Raw genomic sequence first — 20,657 nt, 5'->3', positions numbered from 1 at the left:
ACATGAAACACTCATTCTGCAGAGAGGCTGTTTATGTATGTCTCATATGACTGCAAGGGCTGTTTGCTGTTTAGTCAGAAAGAAAAGCACTGACCTGGATATGCAGCGTATTATAAATAGAGATGTGTCCCCATCTGAGGTGCTGTCAGACTTTATTACAGTCTCGTGCACAATATGTTGTGCACATTCGGTTACAAAAAATGTAGAAGATAAACGTAGATGTAGAAGATAAATGCAGAGGTATATGAAGTGCACAGTCTTTTTATGTAGAACACCGCTCAATTACAAGTAAATGTCCCAAGAATAAGAATGTTAAGAATGTTTCGATAACAAAGGTAAAAAAAAATCTATTATGCAATTATGAGAAATTGTAAACCATTAAGCAGAGTGTGATATTATTGTCATATAACATTGCATTTTACATGACTTTATCACAAAATAATTCTGCAAGACCAAACATGTGTTACTCTTGCAAGACTATGACAATGTTAGCAAATGTGTGTGGAATAATTCCAATAACAGAACTACTTTGCATATAAATATGTAACAAATGTGTTTTTGTTACACAGCCTTTGTGGTAAAAAAGGCAACTCTTTTCTTTTGAAAAATTAAAATGAATCAATTAATGAAGAACAAAGAAAATAATAATAATAATAATAATAATGATAATAATAATAAAACAGTCGTAAAGCTGCCAAAAAGTAATGGTAATTGATGTAATTGATGAAACATAGTATCAAATTAAATGAAAAAATACTGGTAGAGCACAAGTAACTAAGTACAGTTGAATAGTTCATTGCTTAAGAAAGGGTTTCTCTATTTTTGATTTGAGTTATTTTTGTTCCACTGCGATAGGACTGTGATGGCTGAATTATTATCTGTATTATATTATAATGTTTGGAGTGGTGCATTTACCCTCGGCCTGCTTGCCTGCTATTTGTGTAAATGGGATGTAATTTCAGCTTCCACATCGTGAATGTTTGTATGCGCACACACTTCAACTAGCATCAGTGTTAAAGGGCTTTCTCCGAGTGCAAAAAGTACTGCGATGAGAATCTTCCCAGGTCCCTTGTCACCTCATCATCAGACTGTCCATCATTCAGTGTAAATCATCTTTTAAGGCCATGGGTTTGGATGATAGCCCCTGCCGAAACATCATCAGTATAAAGTTACTGTTTCCTGTCATGCATATGATCTCTGAATTGGAGGGAACCTCAGGAATCACCAAAACTAAAAACACATACGTTCCTACCACAATCTCTGAAAATAAAAGCATTTCCTAACTTGTAAATTGTATACTGTCTTGCAGAACTGTATACAATTTCTATCACTATACTATTATCCACCTGATAGAAATAGAAAAGGCTGATGAGAAAAAGCCTGTATCAAAGACACCAGCGAAAGTTGTACCAAAGCCTCAGTTTTAACTACTCACCACAGCAAATGAATTTCTCCCTCAAGATTTTTTTACAATTTCTTCCAGTCAATGTTTACTGTCAGATTTCTTGACCAATGTTTGAGCCTGTCCCTTCCAGAGGAGCCCCGATGTTTTTGCTGCTATTTTTGGGATGAAGGTTGAGTGGGTGGGGAGGACAGAGAGTTGCAGGGGGCTGATAGGCGGCTGAGGTGGACACAGGGCACAAGGAGACACGGGGATAGGGTTATGTGGAGGGAAAAGTAGGGGGCCAAATAAGAGCTGGCGAGGCCATGTCTACTCAGAGTATTAGTGTGGGGAGGGGAGTGTGGGTCACCTGCTCCAAGAGTCAGCTGATCAGGACACAAGGTCTGAGGCAACACTGCACTGTGTATGTTTTGTTTGACCCTCTAGCTCATGCCTCAATCATATAAAAAGGATTACCTAATATTTATCACGCCTTTAGCTCTCCTTCAATTTCAAACCAACAGCAAATACATCCATGAATGATGTCACTTCACATCTAAACCCAATTTGTTCCTCTGATGCATCTCCAAATATGTTTTAATGTTTGAGAAAAACACAGAGTTGCCCGCTGTATTGAGCTAATAAGCAGTAAAAAAAAAAAAACAGTATCATCTCATCATCCGAATTCTCAATCAAGAGGTTTTAAGCACACTTTTTGAATACATCTTTCATTTCTGTTTACAGTCATTTTATCTATTTATGGCTTCAGATGGCTGTTAGTTTAGCCTTGCAGGTCTGGGATCATTCTAAAGATTCTGGCCTGCCTTCTACCCATCCATCCTTCACAAAATCCCAGCGTCACCCTTTAGGTCCTCCTTTCCTCTTCCTTACTTTCCCCAGTGGTAATTTGCTCCTGACATCGCCCCTCCTCCAACACTCCAGCACACCTTCTCCCTGGGTGCCTGAGTAGAGTCCCCATCAGTATATCCCTGCATGTTTTCTGTGCACACACACATACACAGAGACACACACACATACAGGCAATCATTTTGCTCCTGTTTACCTTGCTGTGTGGAATTCCGATGCAATTCCCCATCTTGTATTCCATGTCCTCCTCTGGTGAAGTGACTCTGGCACTACACGGCTTGCAGAGTACCTTCCTGCAGAACTGCATCGTTATCAGTCAGCCTCAGCATTGCCAGATCTTTGAAGCAGCTGCAAGTGTATGTGCATACGCCCGAGTCCCTATTAAATGATCTGCATTTTTCAAGCCATTATTATGTAAAATCCACATTACATAAGGAACCTAACCGAATAAAAATGAGAGAGGGGAAGCTACTCTTTTCAGCCTAATATGGATCTTACATCACTGTGAGGATGAGCGCACTGAGCCACAGCTTTGGAGGGAAAATGATCAGAGTGGGAGAGAGGAAGATGGGAGGCAGTAGAAAGAATGCCTGCCTCTTTAAAAGGCCTCGGGGACTGCAGGATGATGGTGATACATCACGATGATTAGAATCACGATGTTTCCAGTGTATTTACCCAAATATATCTAATCACACCACCAATTCGGCCTTTCAAAATACAGCAGGAGGAAAATTATAGCATATAAATTATTTTCAATATATATTTCCAAAGAAATAAATGATGAATGTGAAGTCAGTTTCTGCTGTTTTCACTTGCAGATTTAGGTTTTTATACCAATCTGGCGTTTGATCAATTTCAGATTAGACTGGTTTCGAAAAAAGCCATGGTCTATAAATCTTGCTTGCCCCCCGCCCATCTTAAAATTGTTCTTTTAGCAGGTATAGAAAATAAATCAGTTAAATACTTGAGTGGAATGTGACAATCTATACATTCATAAACTGCCCCACATTTCTTACACACATCCCCATTCTCCTTGCAGTAAATAACATAATGTCCTTGCCAAAACATCAACTGGAAACAGAGGACTTAAAGGGTTCACCAAACCAGAGCTTGGAGACACCTTTGACCTAACCGCAGACAGCATTGGAGAGGTCAAGTTGTTGAGGTGTGATTGTTCGAGACACTTGTCTGCCACATTTCCCTTGGATAATGTTGGGCCACCTTTCTTTAGTACCTAAATTTTAGGGGTTAGGATGTGCAGATTTTCAGAAAACCAATCTAAATTCATCATAACTTTGAAACTGTTTAGCAAGACATCCAACACAGAAACACATAGCTTTATCTCAATGGTTTCTCATGGGATCAGTGACATTGAAATAAATGACATTGTTTTACCTGTACTTTTACAAATGCACATGGTCAATTCACAGAGACTGGAAACTGAATATTCACATGGTCATCCAGGTCACTGCCGCCTTTAAGAGTAGAAAGCCAGTTATGACATGGATGCATTGAATGTCAGATGCTTAGCTGATTGGTCCACGCTGACTCTCTTGAAACACTAAAATATTTATAAACTACTAGGATGGGATACATAGAGCACTTATTCCACCCACAATTAGTGACGAGTTATCTTTTACATTTTTATATCAAGTTGTGGCAAGAATAACACAACTACAATAACAAAGTGTCTCTCTTTTATTACTCAAATATCTAAAAATAGGAAACATTTTTTCAATGTGCAACTCAGTTTATGTGACCTGAAGTCAGTATTACAATCAGACTTGGTTCTGGCAAGTATTATCTTTATCAAAAAAATCAAATAAAAAAAAAAAAAAACACAGCAAAAGACACATAAAACCCCAAACTGTACAGTTTTAGCAAACATAAATTGGCAGGCCCATCACTCAGTCTGCATGCTGGGAGGCTGAATCATCGTGTTTGTGATGGCAAAGGCATCTATAAGCTCCTGAAAGACACAATGAAAACAACAAATCATTTCAACCAGACAGGTGTTTCTTTCATCTCAGCTTCCTTCTCACGATGTCTCACTCAGATTTATCTCTTCCCACATGGAAGGGTCTAAGTGTCTTTAATGGAATAGAAGTGACTAGGCAAGGTGTGCAGGATAACCCAGATAGGAGTCTGGCAGAAATCTCTATGAACTTGTGCAGTCACATTGTATCTAAGATAAAACACAAAGCCATCAAACTGCAGGTGAGCAGTGTCCGTCTGAACAAAATGCTGATTCATTCATTATCTATTGTGCCTATCCTGCAGTCAGGGTCACTTCAAGCCTGTCCAAGATGTTATTAGCAAGAGGAAGGCTATCACAGGGCCAAATAAGAGACATTAGTGGGATTTAGGTTCTTCAATTGAAACGTTCTTAGACTTGCAAACATGGGGAGAATATGCAAACTCCATGCTGGAAGGCCACATAAGAACTGAAATAGGAACCTTCTTGCTCTGAGGCACAAGTGCTATTCACTGTGTGTTCGTGCTGCCTTAATTAAACATCAAATGATGAAGAAATATGGAACCAAAAGCACTGACACAATTGTTTTACAACCTCAGTGGATAAATTGAACCAAAAACTGTAGCCTATGGAGACAATACCAAAAGGAATACAAAGACTTGATAAACAAGAAAAATATAAATATTAATTTTAACAGTATATAATATTTGATTGATCATCAAAGTCATTTGATTACATGGAATGTAGTTTCAACATTAATCAAAGAAATACTGGAATATGACATTAACATACAATAATTACCTCAAAAAGGTCATAGTGGAGAGAATCAACTATGGGATTAAGAACCACTTTTTTCTCTTCCCAGTGGTAAAGCTCAGTAATTACAGTATTTTGCAATATTGTATTTTGGGGACCATAAGTGCACCGCATTATAAGGTGCAATACGAATGAACAGGTTGATTTTCATACATAATGCACATCGCGTTATGTGGTGCATGATAAAACATACAGTATATAAAGCAAAACTAAACAGTCAATTTAGTCGAACTTTATTCATCTCACTTTGTTCCCTCAGAAACTCTATTTGGTCTTCTTTACTTGGCGTAGTTCATCTGCTTGCTTCCTCCACATCCATACTGTTGATTCATTGTCAAATTCTTTTGCAGCTGATAGCCTTGAGTTTGAATTCGGCTTTGTAAGCATGTTTCTTTACAGGTGCCGTTTTTGGGGGGTACTCACACACACAAATGTACAGTAATATTATGTTGAAGCACAATATGTACCGGTATTACAAAAAGTGGCAGAGGTAAGCGTACTACGTACTGTTCTATAATGGATTTATCGTTGCCAGCAATGGCGGGCATCTGAAGTTGGTGTGAGGTTGGAACAACGTCGTATTCCAGCACTACATAATCAGTTATCCAACGTTGTCTTACGTTGCAACCCATAGTCAACCAAGGACCGACTTTCATACAACATCCCAGTGTTAGGGTAATCACTCAAGCAGAGCGGCTTTGTTGCTTACCAAAGGCGCATGAAAACCTTTTGACGGATTTTTGAGCGCAGTGTACCACATAAAATTGGTTCGAGGTCAGTAAGCACAACAAGACTTCATACATAAGGTGCATGGGATTATAAGGTGCATGGACGATTTTTGAGAAAATTGATTTTAAGTGCGCCTTATAGTGCAAAAAATACAGTACTCAAATACTGTACATGTTTAGTTTGATGATGCCAACATTCAAAAGGGACAAATCTAAAATTACAGAATTAATGTGGGGATGTCTTCTGCTATCAGACAAATGAGGCTCTGTAACAGGATAGTAATTCTGTAAAATAAAAGCAACTACCAAAGTAAACCAAAGTAAATTCAAGACTTGCTCACCTTCCAGATTTTGGGACTGATAGAAACAATACACTGATTACGGCTGTCTGACTCTCCAGCTTCCACCTCCTCCTCTTCAGCTAGACCTTAAACAGAAGCCCCGATACTTGAGTCACTGAAAGGAACCTGAAGTGCATTTTCTATGTTAATCCACTGTGTCAATAAGGTAAAATCACATGTATTTCCTTTCCTACCTATACAAGGTAATTTGGCATCATCCACATACATCCGAGCAGAGCCATCCTGAAACACAAACACATTGGTTTGGCAGAAATCCGGAGGGCAGAAATGTACTGATAAATTGTATTTATAGGCAACTTACCCTGATTAGAAAAGAGGTATGGAAAATGTTCTCTACCGTCCGAGAAAATGAGTGAGGATCGATAACAAACTCATAATATGATATTGGTGTTGTTGCTGAAATGTAAACAAAATCAAATTAGCAAACCATAAATGAACACATTCTTTTTTAGGGGATCTTAAAACTCACGATCATTTTGATGATAACGCCTCAGGCATCCCAAGATTCTTTCCACCTCTTTCTCTGTTGCCTCTTGATGGGATTCTTCCATTTTCTTCAGCTGGCAAATGACAATTTAAAAGATAATTTGCACAATAACCCATTACTGTATATTACTGATGAAAACTTTCTGAATAATGAATGATGACAGTTCTCTGAAAGAAATGTGTCATTTTAGTAAGGCGAGAATGTATTATTTTACAAAGGGGCATCTAAGGCCCCTTTAAGACATGCATTGGAAGTGGATATTACCTTAACTTGACCCACTTTATTCACAATGAGTGTGCATCAAAAGAAACCTAATTTTTTCAACAGATGCCAAGAAAGCACAATGACCACCACCAAAAATATATATCTAAAGCGGCAATGAGATTTATACAGAATTTCTTTTGCTGTGATCTAACTGTGTTTCGGTATAACAGGGTTAATACCAGATATACTGACTGCGGTTTATGTCTGAAAGGAGGTTTGGACTGTCGCTTGTCTGACAGAACATGTATCTGGTTGTAATGTCTCATTGAATGAATGCAAATGAGTGCGAGTGCCACTGCAATACAGGTTTACCTACCTGCGTGGGCATTATCCTTTTCGCTTCCTTGTGTGGTACCTTTTTTTGTCGGTCTATTTTTTGCCTTGGAGGAGGGGGCTCAGCATGGAATGAACCCATCCTGACAATAGAACCACATGGAGCTAAACATCAGCGGCATACAGTACAATAGATCTCTCAAAATGATATAAACTGGCCCATTCAATAACCAGTTCAAAAAGGACTTGTAAGCACTGGCACGAGAAAACGCTGCACTTACATATAGTGGAAAGTGGGTGCTGTTCTGAAACAGCACTCTGCCCTCTGGGCCAGTCTGTGCCAAGCATCCCGGGGAAGGTAGCCATCACTGCCTGCACCTCTGCTCTGCCTCTGCCTCTCATTGTCCCCATTTTCCAGTCGGTTGAGGCCCATGAACGACAACTGTCACAGAAGCAGAGATACCTTTGTATTAGAGTTGGGGAAAAAAAAAAAGGCTGAATATCTGTGATCAGATATTATGAAAGTCAACAAACTCGTTCCCTTTTTTAAGGGGAATATAATACTTGTCTGCTTTCTTGATGAAAATGTCATCATTCTTTAATAGTTCTTCCACAGCAAAGAATAATTTAAGGCTTTATTGCTTTGTTTCCCTTTTAATGCAAATTAATTTAACACAGCCTCTTCAGTGGAAGGATGAGACACAAATTTGATTTACATATGGTCAGAGGGCAACGCAGGCAAGGTTGTAGATAATCTAGGATTTTTCTTTATACCATTGGGTCTTTCTAAGCTAGTAGGATAAGCCCTACTGTATGAGGCCTATCAGTGGAATACTTTTTGATAAGGTCAACATTTTCATGTGATCTGCAACACTCCCTGTTCATGGCTCAATGGAGAAATGTGTTATAAGCTTGTTTTAAAGTTTCAAATGACTATGATTTGACAAAGAATGCTCTGTTATAGTTTATAAGAGAATACTTAATCAGTTTTCTTGTATTGTGTATCCCTATCCTAAGAATGGCTTAAACCAGCGGTCGGGAACCTGTGGCCCGCGAGCCATAAATGGCTCTTCCGGTGACGGCATATGGCACCCAGACAATTCTGAGTTGAAAAAGAAAAACTGGTTTGGAACTGGTTTTAAAATAATTGTGCTATTTCTTCATAACACTGTGTCATTTCAAAGTAAACAGAAATTAGTTTTGAAGATAAATTTCACAGGACACCCGTCGGTCGGGTGGGGAACCAAAGGCTTCCGAGCACGACCGGATCATTGTAATGGTGAAGAAATTAGTTTTATCAGATAGCCAACTAGTTAGCTCCGTCAACCCTCATAACGGAAAAGATGGCAAAATAAAATAAAAAAAAGACGATGATTACCGTGCATTCCAGGCAGCGTAGACAGAGGAATTTGCATTTGGATCTGCTGTATGTCTAATACAGTATGCTATGATAAAATTGCATCGATGAAATGGTCAAATATAAAGCGTCACTTCGAACAAAATCATGCAGCACCAGAGGTCGCATTAAAAGTAAGACTTGTTTAATTTATTATACGTTAAAATACTATATGGCTCTCGATGAAATATATTTAGAAATATTTGCCTTTTATGGCTCTCCCAGTCGAAAAGGTTCCTGACCCCTGGCTTAAACAAACCCCCACATTGACTTGTGCCCCCCATTCGAAACATGTTTTAATTAATATAAACATGATCTCTTTCTCCAAAGAAGTCATTGCATATAACAAGACGTTAAATCACTCACAAGATGCTCGGCAAAAGCAGAGGTATCAAAAGCCGCACCCTCCGAAAACAGCTGGCTTGCCTTCTCCTTTCCCAGGTCTGTGGCCACAACAAGAAGCTGGGCATCCAGAGCAGCTTCCCTTGCTTGTCGTACTGTCAGACAACACCTGAACAGTTAGTGGTACTTTTTGACAACATGGCAAGTCAGATATGGTTTGTCATTTGAAATTCGAATAATTTCAAATTACACCATGCATGTGTATTTAGACATTGAAAGGGGAAACCAAAGTATGGGGGACAGACAGGAGTAGAAATGTCAAACTCTGAGGAGTATGACTGAAGAATTAGTCTTCAATACTTGTAAAATATGCACACAACTCAACGGGTTTTCAACATACATACCATCTTGAAATAGCTTGTTTGCCTCTTCTAAAACTTCAGTGAGTTTATTGTTGGAGGGGTTCAGTATGTCTTCTCTATTTCCTGAAGAAAAAAAACAATTGGATATTACTTGACTAGCAAACACTTTTAACAATAATCTACACCACCAACTGTCCAATCGTGTTACTTACGCTGAACAGAATTGATGAGATCCCTATACTTGGTGCGTATTTCCCTCCTGAGACCCGGGTCACTGACATTGTCATTCAACTCAGATGAGCCGAGGCCTGAGTCGCCTTGGTCTACTTCCATCGACTCCTGGTCTCCTCTCCTGTGACCAGGGATGCCATTATGCTGGTGCCCATCCTTGTCACCCCCATTTTGGCCCCGCTTCATTCCTTCGTCTTCCAGTACACAGAATATTTGTTTCTGTGAGACAGACATATACGCAAAAAACAAGTTTTAGTATAAAATGTATTTTTCTGTGGATGCTACAATTTAAATTATGCTTGATATTCCCCATTTTAGGTGGCCATAAAGATCATATTTGTGCATCAAAAATATCTATGTGACTATATTGACAAAGACTTAAGAGGACATTATAGACAGACATTAGAAAAACGCTTTAGATTAACCACAATTGTCGCAGCACGACAGAATCTCATTTCAGACAGGGTGTTACGGATTCTTGTAAAAACAACAAAACTAAATCGCTAACAGCCACAAGACTAACGATGAGAAACTTCAAATTATTCACCAGATCCTCGGTTTCGCCACTGCATCCTCTCTAACGAGACCATTTCACCCTCAGACTAACTGACCCAAAAGAGCGTTACTCTTATGCAGAAATCTAACTAAATCGGTTCTGACTCGGCTGAAGATTTTTTAAAAAATGAACAAGAGGCCAGACATGGGGAAAGATCAACATCGATCTTGTAAACAAGGCAGTGAATGACAATACTGATTAATTTCTTCCACCACTCTCCGATCATGGTAAAGGCGGGACCTTAGCCAAAGTAAGCTAACCGTTATTGTAGCTAGTTAACGAAACGTAAAAGGGTTCCAACTCCTCCATCATTACAAAAGTTCATACTTGAGGTAATAGTGTGGTGCCGTCTGGTTGTTCAATTTGTAGAAATGTCAATTTTCCATTAGCGGGCTTCAGTCTAACTCTGGAGAATGCAGGAAGGAGACGAAGAACAACGCGTCAGAAGGATTTCCTCCAAGACCGTACTTGCTCTTTCTGTGAGTTTGCGACTCACAATCACCTTATTGACTCATGTTCGCCCCCTTTTGAAAAGAGTGGAAAACAACTTCACCACGGTTGGAATTTGAAGGTCCTTTCATAAATGTTACTCCAAGTATATCCTCAAATTGATTCCAGGGGGTTCTTTAAATTACAGTTTGATGAACTTTTAAAATGTCAATTTCTTAGAATATGTCTGCCATGCCTTTATTACGGCAATAGTGGAGTACCTTCGGAAGAGCAAATGCGTCCTATCCGGTCGTAAAAGAGCAGATGGTCGATCAGCGGTTTCCTGGGGAGATGTCCAGACCGTACAACCAAAACATCGCCAAGGATCCTAAATATTGATCCGTCACGCGCTCCTCGATGGTAGGTCGTGCAATAACACTGCTCTGGTTCTTGAGGTTCATGATGCCGCTGTTTAACGAAAACATGCTGTCAAACTGTCTTGGCTTGGTGACTAGATGGGGGCAATTCTTTAAGGCATTTTTTAATAAGTCAGTTGTTCACAAGGATTTACACGCACTGTCCTGAGTATGTCATGACTGGATGCAATAAAGCAATAAAGGCATTTAGTGCGGACATAGAGACTCAGTCGGATCCGATCACATGGGCCAATAATCCCTTCCTCAGCTTACAGAGCTTTAGATCAGACGACAAGGAGAACACTGGCGATTTAGTCTTCGTCAGATTCACACGCCCCCATTACATTTCATGATGGGAGAACTGCGTTCTATGTTGTCTTCCCCGCGTTTGGACCTGACCAACTTCAGCCACGCTGCAGTGCCGAGGAACCGTGGATCCTGCACAGGAGTTGGTGTCAAACCTGTTCAACTTCTGATCAAATCGCTGAACGAGCTGATCGCCAAGCAGAAGGAGACACCCGTTGAGGCCATGAGGGTCATGCACGAGTCCTACGAAAGGGAGAGGAGGAAGCTTTTAAAAATGTGCCGTGATGAGACGGATAGGATTATCCATGCCGAGGGCAAAGGGTTGCCTGGGAGTAAGAAAGCTTCAGGTATTGAAACTGCACCCTACATCAGACCAAATAATGACCCTGGTGTGCACAAGAGCACAGGGAATATTCCATGTAGAGAACTGTGCTGTAAAGGCAGATCTGCTTGCAGGTCCTGTCCAGGTCATAGTGACCTAGACAGGAGCGCAACTTGCAGCTTCAGTCTGGGAGACCTCAGACCTTCCCCCGCCACTGAGATGCAACTAGAAAAGCTCACCAGGGACATTAAGAGAAAGATGTGTGTCACAGTATCAGAGCAAGATCGCAAGATTGCAGCTCTCATGTTGGAGAGGCACCGTGAGGAGCAGGATCGCCTCCGGGTCTCCAAGCAGGTTGAAGAAGAGCGACAGAGGGCTCGCAGAAAGGAAGAGGCTCAGTGGGCTCAGTCAGAAAAGAGGAGGAGGAAGAAGCTAATCCAGAGCATGCAACGATGGAATGAGGAGCTGGAGGCGCGCAGAAGGCTGAGGGTGCTTCAGGATAAAGACAAAGCACAACAACTCAGGCAGGAAGTGCTGCTGCAAGAAGATCGCTGGAGAAGGTTGAAAGAGGAGGTCGAGGCACAAAGTAGAGCAAAAAGAGCCGCTGCGCAGAAAGAGGCAGAGGAACGCAAAAGCTCCCAGAAGATGCTTCTTAGACAGAGAGAAGAGGAGGAGAAAAAGCAACGGGAGAGTAAGAGACAGGTGTCAAAGGAAAGGGAGCATAAGGCGAGACAGAGCAAAGTGTTCCAGGAAATGGAGGAGAAGAGGAGGCTGCAGGAAGAGAATAATAGGCTTCTGCTTAGGCATATTCTCTTAAAACGACAGATGGATCAGCACGTGGAGGAAATGAAGGCTCAGAGGAGGAGCACACTGGAGACAAAACTGCAGCACTCCTGTGAGAAACGAGCACAAGCTTTAAATGCTCGTCTTTGGGAGCTGCGGGATCGGACAGCACAGGAGAAAAGGCAGATTGAGAGGGTGCAGCTGAAGGCCAAGCTGCAGAGAATCCAGCAGCTCGCACAAAAACAGTCCCTGGTCAAAGTGAGCCAGCAACGCATGGAGAGAGCCGCCCAGCACACCTCGGCCCAACGCAAGAGCAGAGCTCAACAGGCGTATTGGCAAAACAAGCACAGGCAGGTCTGCCACCAGAAGCTCCGAGAGAGATTACAAAGAGAGGAAGAAGCCCTGAGGAAAGTCAGAGAGAGCTGCATCACCATGAAGGAGTGCAGGAGAGAGAGGTTGCGGCAGCAACGAGAACAGATCCAGGAGGAAGCATACAGGCAGGCTCGGGCCTCCTTTCACATGAGGGAACAAGTGAGACAGCAAACTCAAAGCCACACGTTTGCACAGATGGCTCTGGAAGCTCAGCTGACTGCCTCCATCAGCCGCATGAAACTATGAACGAAATTCCACGTAACCAGATCAGACTTTTTTTTCGAAAGGTCTGAAGTTTCTTACTGATCCACTTGTCTTGAGCTGCATAGGAAACAAGATGTCATTAAAAAAGGGAATTCTGTGGAGAAACCTTTATTCATGGCAAATTTAACAACATATTAAGTGCCTTTACTGTAGTAGTGTCACCAAAACAGCCAGGTTAGTCAAGGTAATGTTATTCATACAACCTAATAGCACATATGTAGTATGTTTCTAAGGGCTTTATATTATGCACAAAATGATGTACCTTTTGCCCTTAAACACCTTGATGACATAGAAAACCTAAAAAACAGAAAGATAGACAGACATACCACAGATGCCACATGTAAAAAAAACGCACACAAATTATAATGCAATCGCTGTTTTATAGTCAATTGTCAATAAAATAGCCAATACCGCAACGTGAATTGTGTCCTTTCCTCATTGGCAAGAACATACAGCCTTGAGGCATTTCGAAAAAAAAAAAGGAACTAGACGTCATGTCACTTCAATCAAACACCATCTGATGCACGTTAGAGATGCTCAGAGAGGAGATGAAAGAGCCTGGATCCAAGAATACTGAAACAGTGTTGTGTATCATCAAAACCACATGGCTTCCTGCAGTGCATGTGCAGTGGTTCAATGTTTTAAGTGATGGGTGTGCCTTAAATTGTTCCTTGTTCCATCTCAAGTGTTTTGGTTTTAGCATACTGTTAAAATACAGAGCTTTTTTAACTAACTCCCTTACAGTGACCCACCACCATGATGTGTTTTAAAAAGCAGCAGGATCTTGGCTGCAATTTAGTTTAACTGAAACAGGAATCGTAACAAAAACACATCCTTGGTGTTTAAGCCACAGCACTGCGCTTTTTTTCCACACTCAGCTACTTGTGCTTTATTCGAAACCTGATACAAAGTGTTTTCTACATTATCTAGTACAACACGTATATTTGTGAAGCAGTTCCACCAGTGCTTGATCAAGGCTTGATGAGCTAATGGTAGATCAGGTTTCAGCATGGTATGTGTACAGTGCTGCCTTCCATCCATCCATCCATCCATCCATCTTCCGCAGGTCGCAGGGGCAGCAGCCAGAGCAGTGAGGCCCAGGCCTCCCTCTCCCCCGCCACATGGTCCAGCTCCTCTGGGGGGACCCCAAGGCGTTCCCAGGCCAGCCTGGAGGCAGTCTCTCCAGTGTGTCCTGGGTCTTCCCCGTGGTCTCCTCCCAAATATCCACCAGGAACATGCCTGATCAGATGCCTGAGCCACCTCATTTGACTCCTCTCTATGAGGAGGAGTAGCAGCTCTATTCCGAGCTCCTCCATCCTTCGGAGGACCAAACTTCTCACCCTATCTCTAAGGGAGAGACCGGCCACCCTGCAGAGAAAACCCACTTCAACCGCTTGTATCCACAATGTCATTCTTTCGATCACTACCCACAGCTCATGACCATAGGTGAGGGTGGGAACCTAGATCAACCGGTAAATTGAGAGCTTTGCCTTTTGGCTCAGCTCACTCTTCACCATGATAGACATGACAGAGTTTGCATCACTGCAGACTCTGCACCAATCTGCCTGTCAATCTCTCACTCCACCCTTCCTTCACTTGTGAACAAGATCTTGAGATACTTGAACTCCTCAACTTGGGGCACGACGTGTTCCCCCATCCAGAGTGGACATTCCACCCATTTCCGGTTGAGCACCATGGTCTCGGATTTGGAGGTGCTGATACTCATCCCGCCCGCTTCACACTTGGCTGGGAACCGCTCCAGTGAGAGCTGGAGATCATCGCCTGATGAAGCCAACAGAACCACATGATCTGCAAAAAGCGGAAACTCGATCCCGCAGCCACTAAACTGGATCCCCTCGATACCCTGGCTGCGCCTAGAAACTCTGTCCATAAAAGCTATGAACAGAATAAGTGACAAAGGACAGCCCTGGCGGAATCTAACTCTCACCGGAAACGGGTCCAACTTACAACTGGCAATGCCGACCAAGCTCCGACACCGATCAAACAGGGACAGGACAGCCCATATTACGGGGTTTTGTACCCCATACTCCTAAAGCACCCCCCCACAGGATTGCCCGCAGAGCACAGTCAAATGCCTTCTCCAGATCCACAAGACACATGTGGACTGGTTGGGCAAACTCCCATGTCCCCTCCAGGACCCTGCCAAGGGTATAGCGCTGGTCCACTGTTCCACGACCAGAACGAAACCACACTGCTCCCCCTGGATCCGAGGTCAAACAACCCCTCTTCTGCAGTACCGCTGAAGAGACCTTACCAGGGTGGCTGAGTAGTGTGATCCCCCTGTAGTTGAAGCACACCCATCACCAGCTCGGCCTGCCAGTCCAACAGCAGTATCCCCAACATCCACACAATGCGGCAGAGACATGTCAGCCAGGGTAGTCGAGTTTTTGCCTCGGCAACCACTGAAGCCGCAAGCCACTTGGCCTGCCGGTACCTTTCAACTGCCTCCGGAGCCGCACGGGCCAGAAAGGCCCGATAGGACTCTTTCTACAGTTTGACGGCATCCCTCACTGCTGGGGTCCACCAGATTTGAGCTTTCATGGGAAATAGTATGGGTGTCGTCAGGTGAAAGAAGACCCAAAGTTCAACAAGCAGAATGAAGCAATCCATGTTCCCCCTGAAATCGTTGATGATTTTTTGTTTTATCTCGGTATTTTGGTCATGATTGTATTCTTCTGTGATGAAAAATACAATACGTATTCAGTCTTTACATTAAGTCTTGATAAATGTTTACATGCTGTGACTTCAGCTTAAGGATATGGTTAAAAATGTATTCTTTATGTTCTGTTCGTTAGAAATATGGAACTATTGGAATTGTGATCTCACATTATATCGAGTTTGTTTTAAATGTAACTATAGTTTCTTAGATTTGACATAACCTTTAAGTAAGTTATTTCAAAATTCATAAGACTTACTGATGTCTGAAAGTGCCATTCACCTTAGCATACTCACATCCTGATCTATATTAGCTGATAAATTAAAGTAGCAGCATGACATGATGGCTATTTATTTTCTTTTGAATTATAATCTCCCTGTCTGAGGAAAAAAAGTATAGACTTTAAGCAGGGCTTTCTCTCATGATGGACTATGTATTCAGGGTCATTTTCAAAGACAACTATATGTGTGACAGAGGAGAAATTATCCAAACACTAACATTGTTTCTCTCTGAGATGTGCTGAGTCTCTGTCAGACCTCCTATTGTCACTCAATTCGTATTCCAAGTGCTGTGAAGAAAACGTTTTTAGTTAAAAGCTGAGGGAGTAAAAAAGAAGAGAAAATAATCTAAATCTTACAACAAAATCCATTTTTTAACATTTTATATTATCAAAACAAATATTACAATTCTAACACTGAACAATGGAACATAAGGCAAGGTGGTAACTTTGAATGTCATCTATCCCGGAGGCTCTGGGGTTTTAACAATTTGAAGAATTTTCAAGGGCAAAACAGCATGTGTGAGTTTTTGCATTTTCTTTTAATTTACGTATTTCTCATTTGGCTGGAACACTGGTCAAAAATGTATCATACTTTCCATGACACGTGGGAACCCTGAAATATAAAGCAACTGAATAAACCCTGCCAGACATAATAGTTTTCATTTTAGTAAAGTTCTACTTGGAGTACAACTCCAAAGACAAGCAGAGGAAAATAAACTGTCTTTTTAAATCTGTCAAGGTAGGCTTCTGTAAATATACAAAAAAAATAGCACAATGTTACATGACTGCACTAATCTCCCATCTTGTATTATTTTGAACCTTGTCATGTTATTAATTTGTTCTTGTAAATTGATCCATGAACTGCATGGAGAAACATGCAATGACCTCGGCACCTCAAAACGTGCCATGTGTGAAGTAATCATTGTACCAGACAGGATGTTTGCACAGAGCAGGACAGCAAACAGCTGCTCAACATTTGCCATTCAGGCGGGGCAGCACAGTGCCCTTTATACCATTAGAACTACATAATAAATTTGCTCTCTGTGCCATGCTTTTTAGTAATCAGGCAGCCCAATTGCCAGCAAAAGAGGAATCCCTAGTGCTGCGGATCTCGGGGAGAACATGAACTGTGGCCACATAGAGGAAGGTCCATACTGTGGACAGAATCACATGCCCTAAAACAAAACTACATGTTAGAACTTTTTTATGACTTGGATATGTGATGGCTTATTTAGGTTTACTCATTGTTATAAAGTATGTGATTATGGCAGCTATAGGCACTGCAGCTGAAAAGGCCAGCAGAAATCCCACAATGAACTTCCTCTCCAGGCCCATGTGCATCAGAAAGGAGACCAGACCAGAATCTGCAGGGACCTGTGAGACAGGAATATATTCTAAGTGCCATTACTGAGAATATAAAGATATAAGCAGTCTACAGTTTATGACCTAACTTTAATCTCCCCCTCCTCATGTGTACATGGTTCCGCTGTTTACGTAGAATCTATTGCTGTTGTTTCATTAATTTGCCTGAATCTTTTTTTTTTGTGAACAAGTTTTTTTTTTGTGCACTTTATGCCCTCCATTGACAAGCCAGTCCTCCATTAAATGCAACTCAAAAGTATATTATCTGGTTTTGAGGGAATGCGTTTTTTAAATGTCACCCAAGTCAGTTAAAATTCTAGTTGTGACACAAATGAAGCAGAAAATAAAGTATCTTCACTTCTCACAAAATGGTTTGCATTTTAAATCATTCAAATCACAAATCTCAATAATTGTAGCTCTACACACTGATGAACACTAATTTTATTCTCTGAGATGTGATTGGTTATACAGTAACGGACAAGAAAATCATGCATATCTATACAGAAAAAAATAACTTCTAACTTTCCCCTTTGCCATATTTTTTCCCCTTTGCCATGTCCCAGTCCAATTGTGTATCTCAATTATGTATGTTTTCTTACCCTGTGCAGAATAACAGCAAAGAACGCAATGACTTGCACTGGCTCTTCACCGGAGGCTAAAAACTGCACCCAGAGCAAAACCATCCGCTGCATGAGATCAAGGGCAACAACAAATCAATGAATCTTTTTCTCAACCACTCTACATCAAAGAAATGCAGTGGTATATTAATGCTCACTTTTCCCACACTGGGACTTAAATTCTCACGCGAGACAATTGAATAGATCTAAAATCTTGAAAAAAAAAAGTTACTGCAACACAAGCCCTTCTTTGTCTGAACTTCTCCATCATAGTAGTGTGAAACTCTTCTTAACACATGAAGTCAGTATTTTATATTGATGTACCTGCAGCATGACTAAGCAATCCCATAGTGGCAGTGATGCCCACTTTGTTTGTCAGCCTACCCACTTGGTCTAGAGTAAACAGATTTTGACCGGGAGTTAAACAAAAACAAACAAAAAACTAAACAAGACATTAGCCAGGCTAAAAATTCTGAAAAATATTCTGTTTTGACAACCCACCATGGACGGAACAGTAATTTCCTATCTGATCCACTATAAACACGGTGAAGTCGAACGATAAAGCCAACCCAATTAAAAAGGAGATGGAGGTCCTTTCTACAAGAAGGATGAATTGTACTCGCTCATATTCAGCAAAGCAGAAGATGAGGCTGCAGAGAACATATGGAATGTGTAAAGCACATCACATTAGATTTTGATATTACACAAGTCAAAGCAAGACATGTAAAGGGCCTTCAAAATTTGCCTTGTGCTCTGTTATGGGCTATAATCGATCAGTAAATGAACTGGAAAAATGTTATAAAATTATTGAGCGTTTTCATACCTTGCAGTTTCAAAGCACTTTGCCCTGGATTGCATTCACATTCACAATCCTATGGCAGCGGAGCGACGGGCAGGGAGGGGTTCAGTGTGTAGCCCAAGGCCACTTTGGCAACAGACATGAATAGTGGAATTAAACATCCAGCCTTTTCATGGGAGGGACGCGCACTCTACCAACTGAACCCTAGTGAAGAGCTGGTGCCAATTTTTAATAAAAGCATAAAAATTTGACCATTCTACCATCACTGCATTAAGCTGCACACTCACACACAAAACCACCAGGTGCACATCTCCGGTTTCCAAGCTGGATACAACTGAGACAGGGTTCCGAGATGGTTGAGTTCACGACCTTGAGAGCTATTTTTATTTATTTTATAATTATTTACATTTTAAAGAATATTCCCTACCTGGGTAGTAGATGGCTTTTTGAGATATCTCAAAAAGGCATCATAATGGACAAAAATAAATGAATGGGCTTTTAACATCCAGGGAAGGAGTGGGCAGTTGCATTGTTGTATTCACAATTCTTTAAAACCCTTTCAAAGACTTTTTTGAATGTTTTTTCACCATTTGCAAATACACAAAAGCTGCAGTCAACTATGAAATGCGGTATGCTTTACCAGCCATTACTGTGGCAAATAGCATCTTCCAAATCAACGTTAAAGTGTGTTAGTTTTGCAATTGGCTATGGTAAAAAGAATGAGACAAAATATTAATGGAGTGATTTTCAAATGATGAGAGATGCTGACAAAACCAGAATGCTAGACGTTGGATGAGTACTCATTGTGTGATATGATGTCTGCAGGTCCGAAATTCAACTTAATAATCATACGTTTTATTTTAAGTGCCTCATTAAACACTCAAGGACACCGTACACATATTGATATACAAATACATACTGCATACACAAAATATAGATCAAGAGAAATGATAAAAATGAAACCATAAAAGTGGCAGTGCAATTTAAAAAACAAAAAAAAGGACATACATATATCCACATATTCACACACACACACACACATATATATATATATATATATATATATATATATGTACACAAACGGATATACTTAAAGAACTAAAAGTGGTAGCAGCTGGCGTCAGGTGGGATAGGCAAAACAGATGGGTTTTGCGTTGTGATTTGAAGTGGGGAAATTAATGGGTGTTCCTGAGTTTGGGTGGTAGTGCATTCCAGAGACAGGGAGCAGGGCGGTGAATGTTCTGTTTCCCATGGTCGTGAGATGGGTAGGGGGACAGACAGGTGTAGGATGGAAGAGGATCTGAGGGAGTGAGAAGGGGGTGGAACATGGAAGAGGTCGGACAGGCATGGAGGGGGCGAGGTTTTGGATGGCCTTGAATGTGAGCAGGAGGATTTTGAATTGTAGCAAGTTGAGCTGTTGGGGAACAGAAGCTATTTGGTGAAGGGGTAGGATTCGAGTGATGATACGGGCAGCTGAGTTCTTGACAAGTTGAAGTCTATGGAAGGATTTGTGAGGGAGGCCAAAGAGGGGAGAGTTCCAGTCGTTCAGATGGGAGGTGAAGAGGCTGTGGACAAAGATGGTGGCAGTATGGGAGTGAAAGAGGGGTGGGGACGATTAACGTAAGTCAAAGTAGGCAGGCCAGGTAATGTTACTGATGTGTGAATGAAAGGATGACACCAAGGCTCTTAACCTGGTGGGAGGGTGAGACAGAGGAGTTATCAATGGTGAGAGAGAAGCTGTTGGCTGGGGAAAAGATGGATTTGGTGTCAATGATGAGAACCTCAGTTTTGTTACTGTTCAATTTAAGGACGTTTAGGGTGAATCAGGTATTTATTTCGGCGATGCAATCAGTGGGTGAGGTGGGTAGGAGAGTGGACAAGGGTTTTGTGGTGGGGCAGTTGAGTGTTGTCTACGTAGCAGTGGAATCGAATGTTGGATGTGTGGAAGATGTTGCCGAGGGGAAGGAGGTAGATGATGAAGGAGCCCCAG

At 41.4% G+C, this 20,657-nt stretch overlaps 3 protein-coding genes across 18 annotated transcripts in view; 1 reads left to right on the top strand and 2 right to left on the bottom strand.

The window, feature by feature from the left end:
• The window catches only part of tacc2 (transforming, acidic coiled-coil containing protein 2), a 44,788-nt gene extending 42,047 nt beyond the window's left edge, over positions 1-2,741 (bottom strand). For 10 of the 16 annotated variants that reach the window (XM_086167226.1, XM_086167192.1, XM_086167209.1 and 7 more), the window contains exon 1: positions 2,445-2,741. Coding sequence is in view for 14 of the 16 variants with exons in the window: in XM_086167192.1 (XP_086023318.1) it covers positions 2,445-2,555 (111 nt within the window). In the remaining 2 variants the exon portion in view is untranslated. Of the gene's footprint in view, positions 1-1,435; positions 1,548-2,444 lie in introns of those variants that run through there. The other 6 variants (XM_086167232.1, XM_086167250.1, XM_086167307.1 and 3 more) reach the window with 5 other exon arrangements.
• Positions 2,742-3,607: 866 nt separating this feature from the next.
• On the bottom strand, positions 3,608-10,506 carry nsmce4a (NSE4A component of SMC5/6 complex). Its single transcript, XM_086161501.1, has 11 exons — positions 10,368-10,506; positions 9,466-9,703; positions 9,296-9,376; positions 8,916-9,046; positions 7,435-7,595; positions 7,197-7,296; positions 6,599-6,689; positions 6,431-6,525; positions 6,303-6,351; positions 6,109-6,194; positions 3,608-4,217 (listed from the first exon to the last, which is right to left on the bottom strand). Exons 2-11 carry the CDS (start codon positions 9,668-9,670, stop codon positions 4,152-4,154), a joined length of 1,065 nt encoding a protein of 354 aa, XP_086017627.1. The 5' UTR covers positions 9,671-9,703; positions 10,368-10,506; the 3' UTR covers positions 3,608-4,151.
• Positions 10,507-11,213: 707 nt separating this feature from the next.
• LOC147236351 (uncharacterized) lies at positions 11,214-17,084 on the top strand. The gene has a single exon (XM_086161490.1). The coding sequence runs from the start codon at positions 11,235-11,237 to the stop codon at positions 12,912-12,914; it is 1,680 nt and encodes a 559-aa protein (XP_086017616.1). The 5' UTR covers positions 11,214-11,234; the 3' UTR covers positions 12,915-17,084.
• Positions 17,085-20,657: the final 3,573 nt, after the last annotated feature.

This window comes from Fistularia commersonii, chromosome 2 (assembly GCF_037954325.1).
Source record: "Fistularia commersonii isolate RoL2024-O1a breed Wild chromosome 2, RoL_Fcom_v1.0, whole genome shotgun sequence".
Lineage (NCBI taxonomy): Eukaryota > Metazoa > Chordata > Actinopteri > Syngnathiformes > Fistulariidae > Fistularia > Fistularia commersonii.
Note: the sequence above shows the minus strand (reverse complement) of the source record. Positions and strands in the feature narration are given on the sequence as shown.

Bases quoted from the DNA above. Each gene is read 5' to 3' on its own strand.
- nsmce4a (XM_086161501.1), bottom strand. From the start codon at position 9,670: ATGAAGCGGGGCCAAAATGGGGGTGACAAGGATGGGCACCAGCATAAT. The intron at 7,596-8,915 runs GTGAGTGATTTA...CTTCTGTGACAG, and splicing joins CTGCTTTTGCCGAGCATCTT to TTGTCGTTCATGGGCCTCAA. The intron at 6,195-6,302 runs GTAGGAAAGGAA...CTTCTGTTTAAG, and splicing joins TGCCAAATTACCTTGTATAG to GTCTAGCTGAAGAGGAGGAG.
- LOC147236351 (XM_086161490.1), top strand. From the start codon at position 11,235: ATGATGGGAGAACTGCGTTCTATGTTGTCTTCCCCGCGTTTGGACCTG.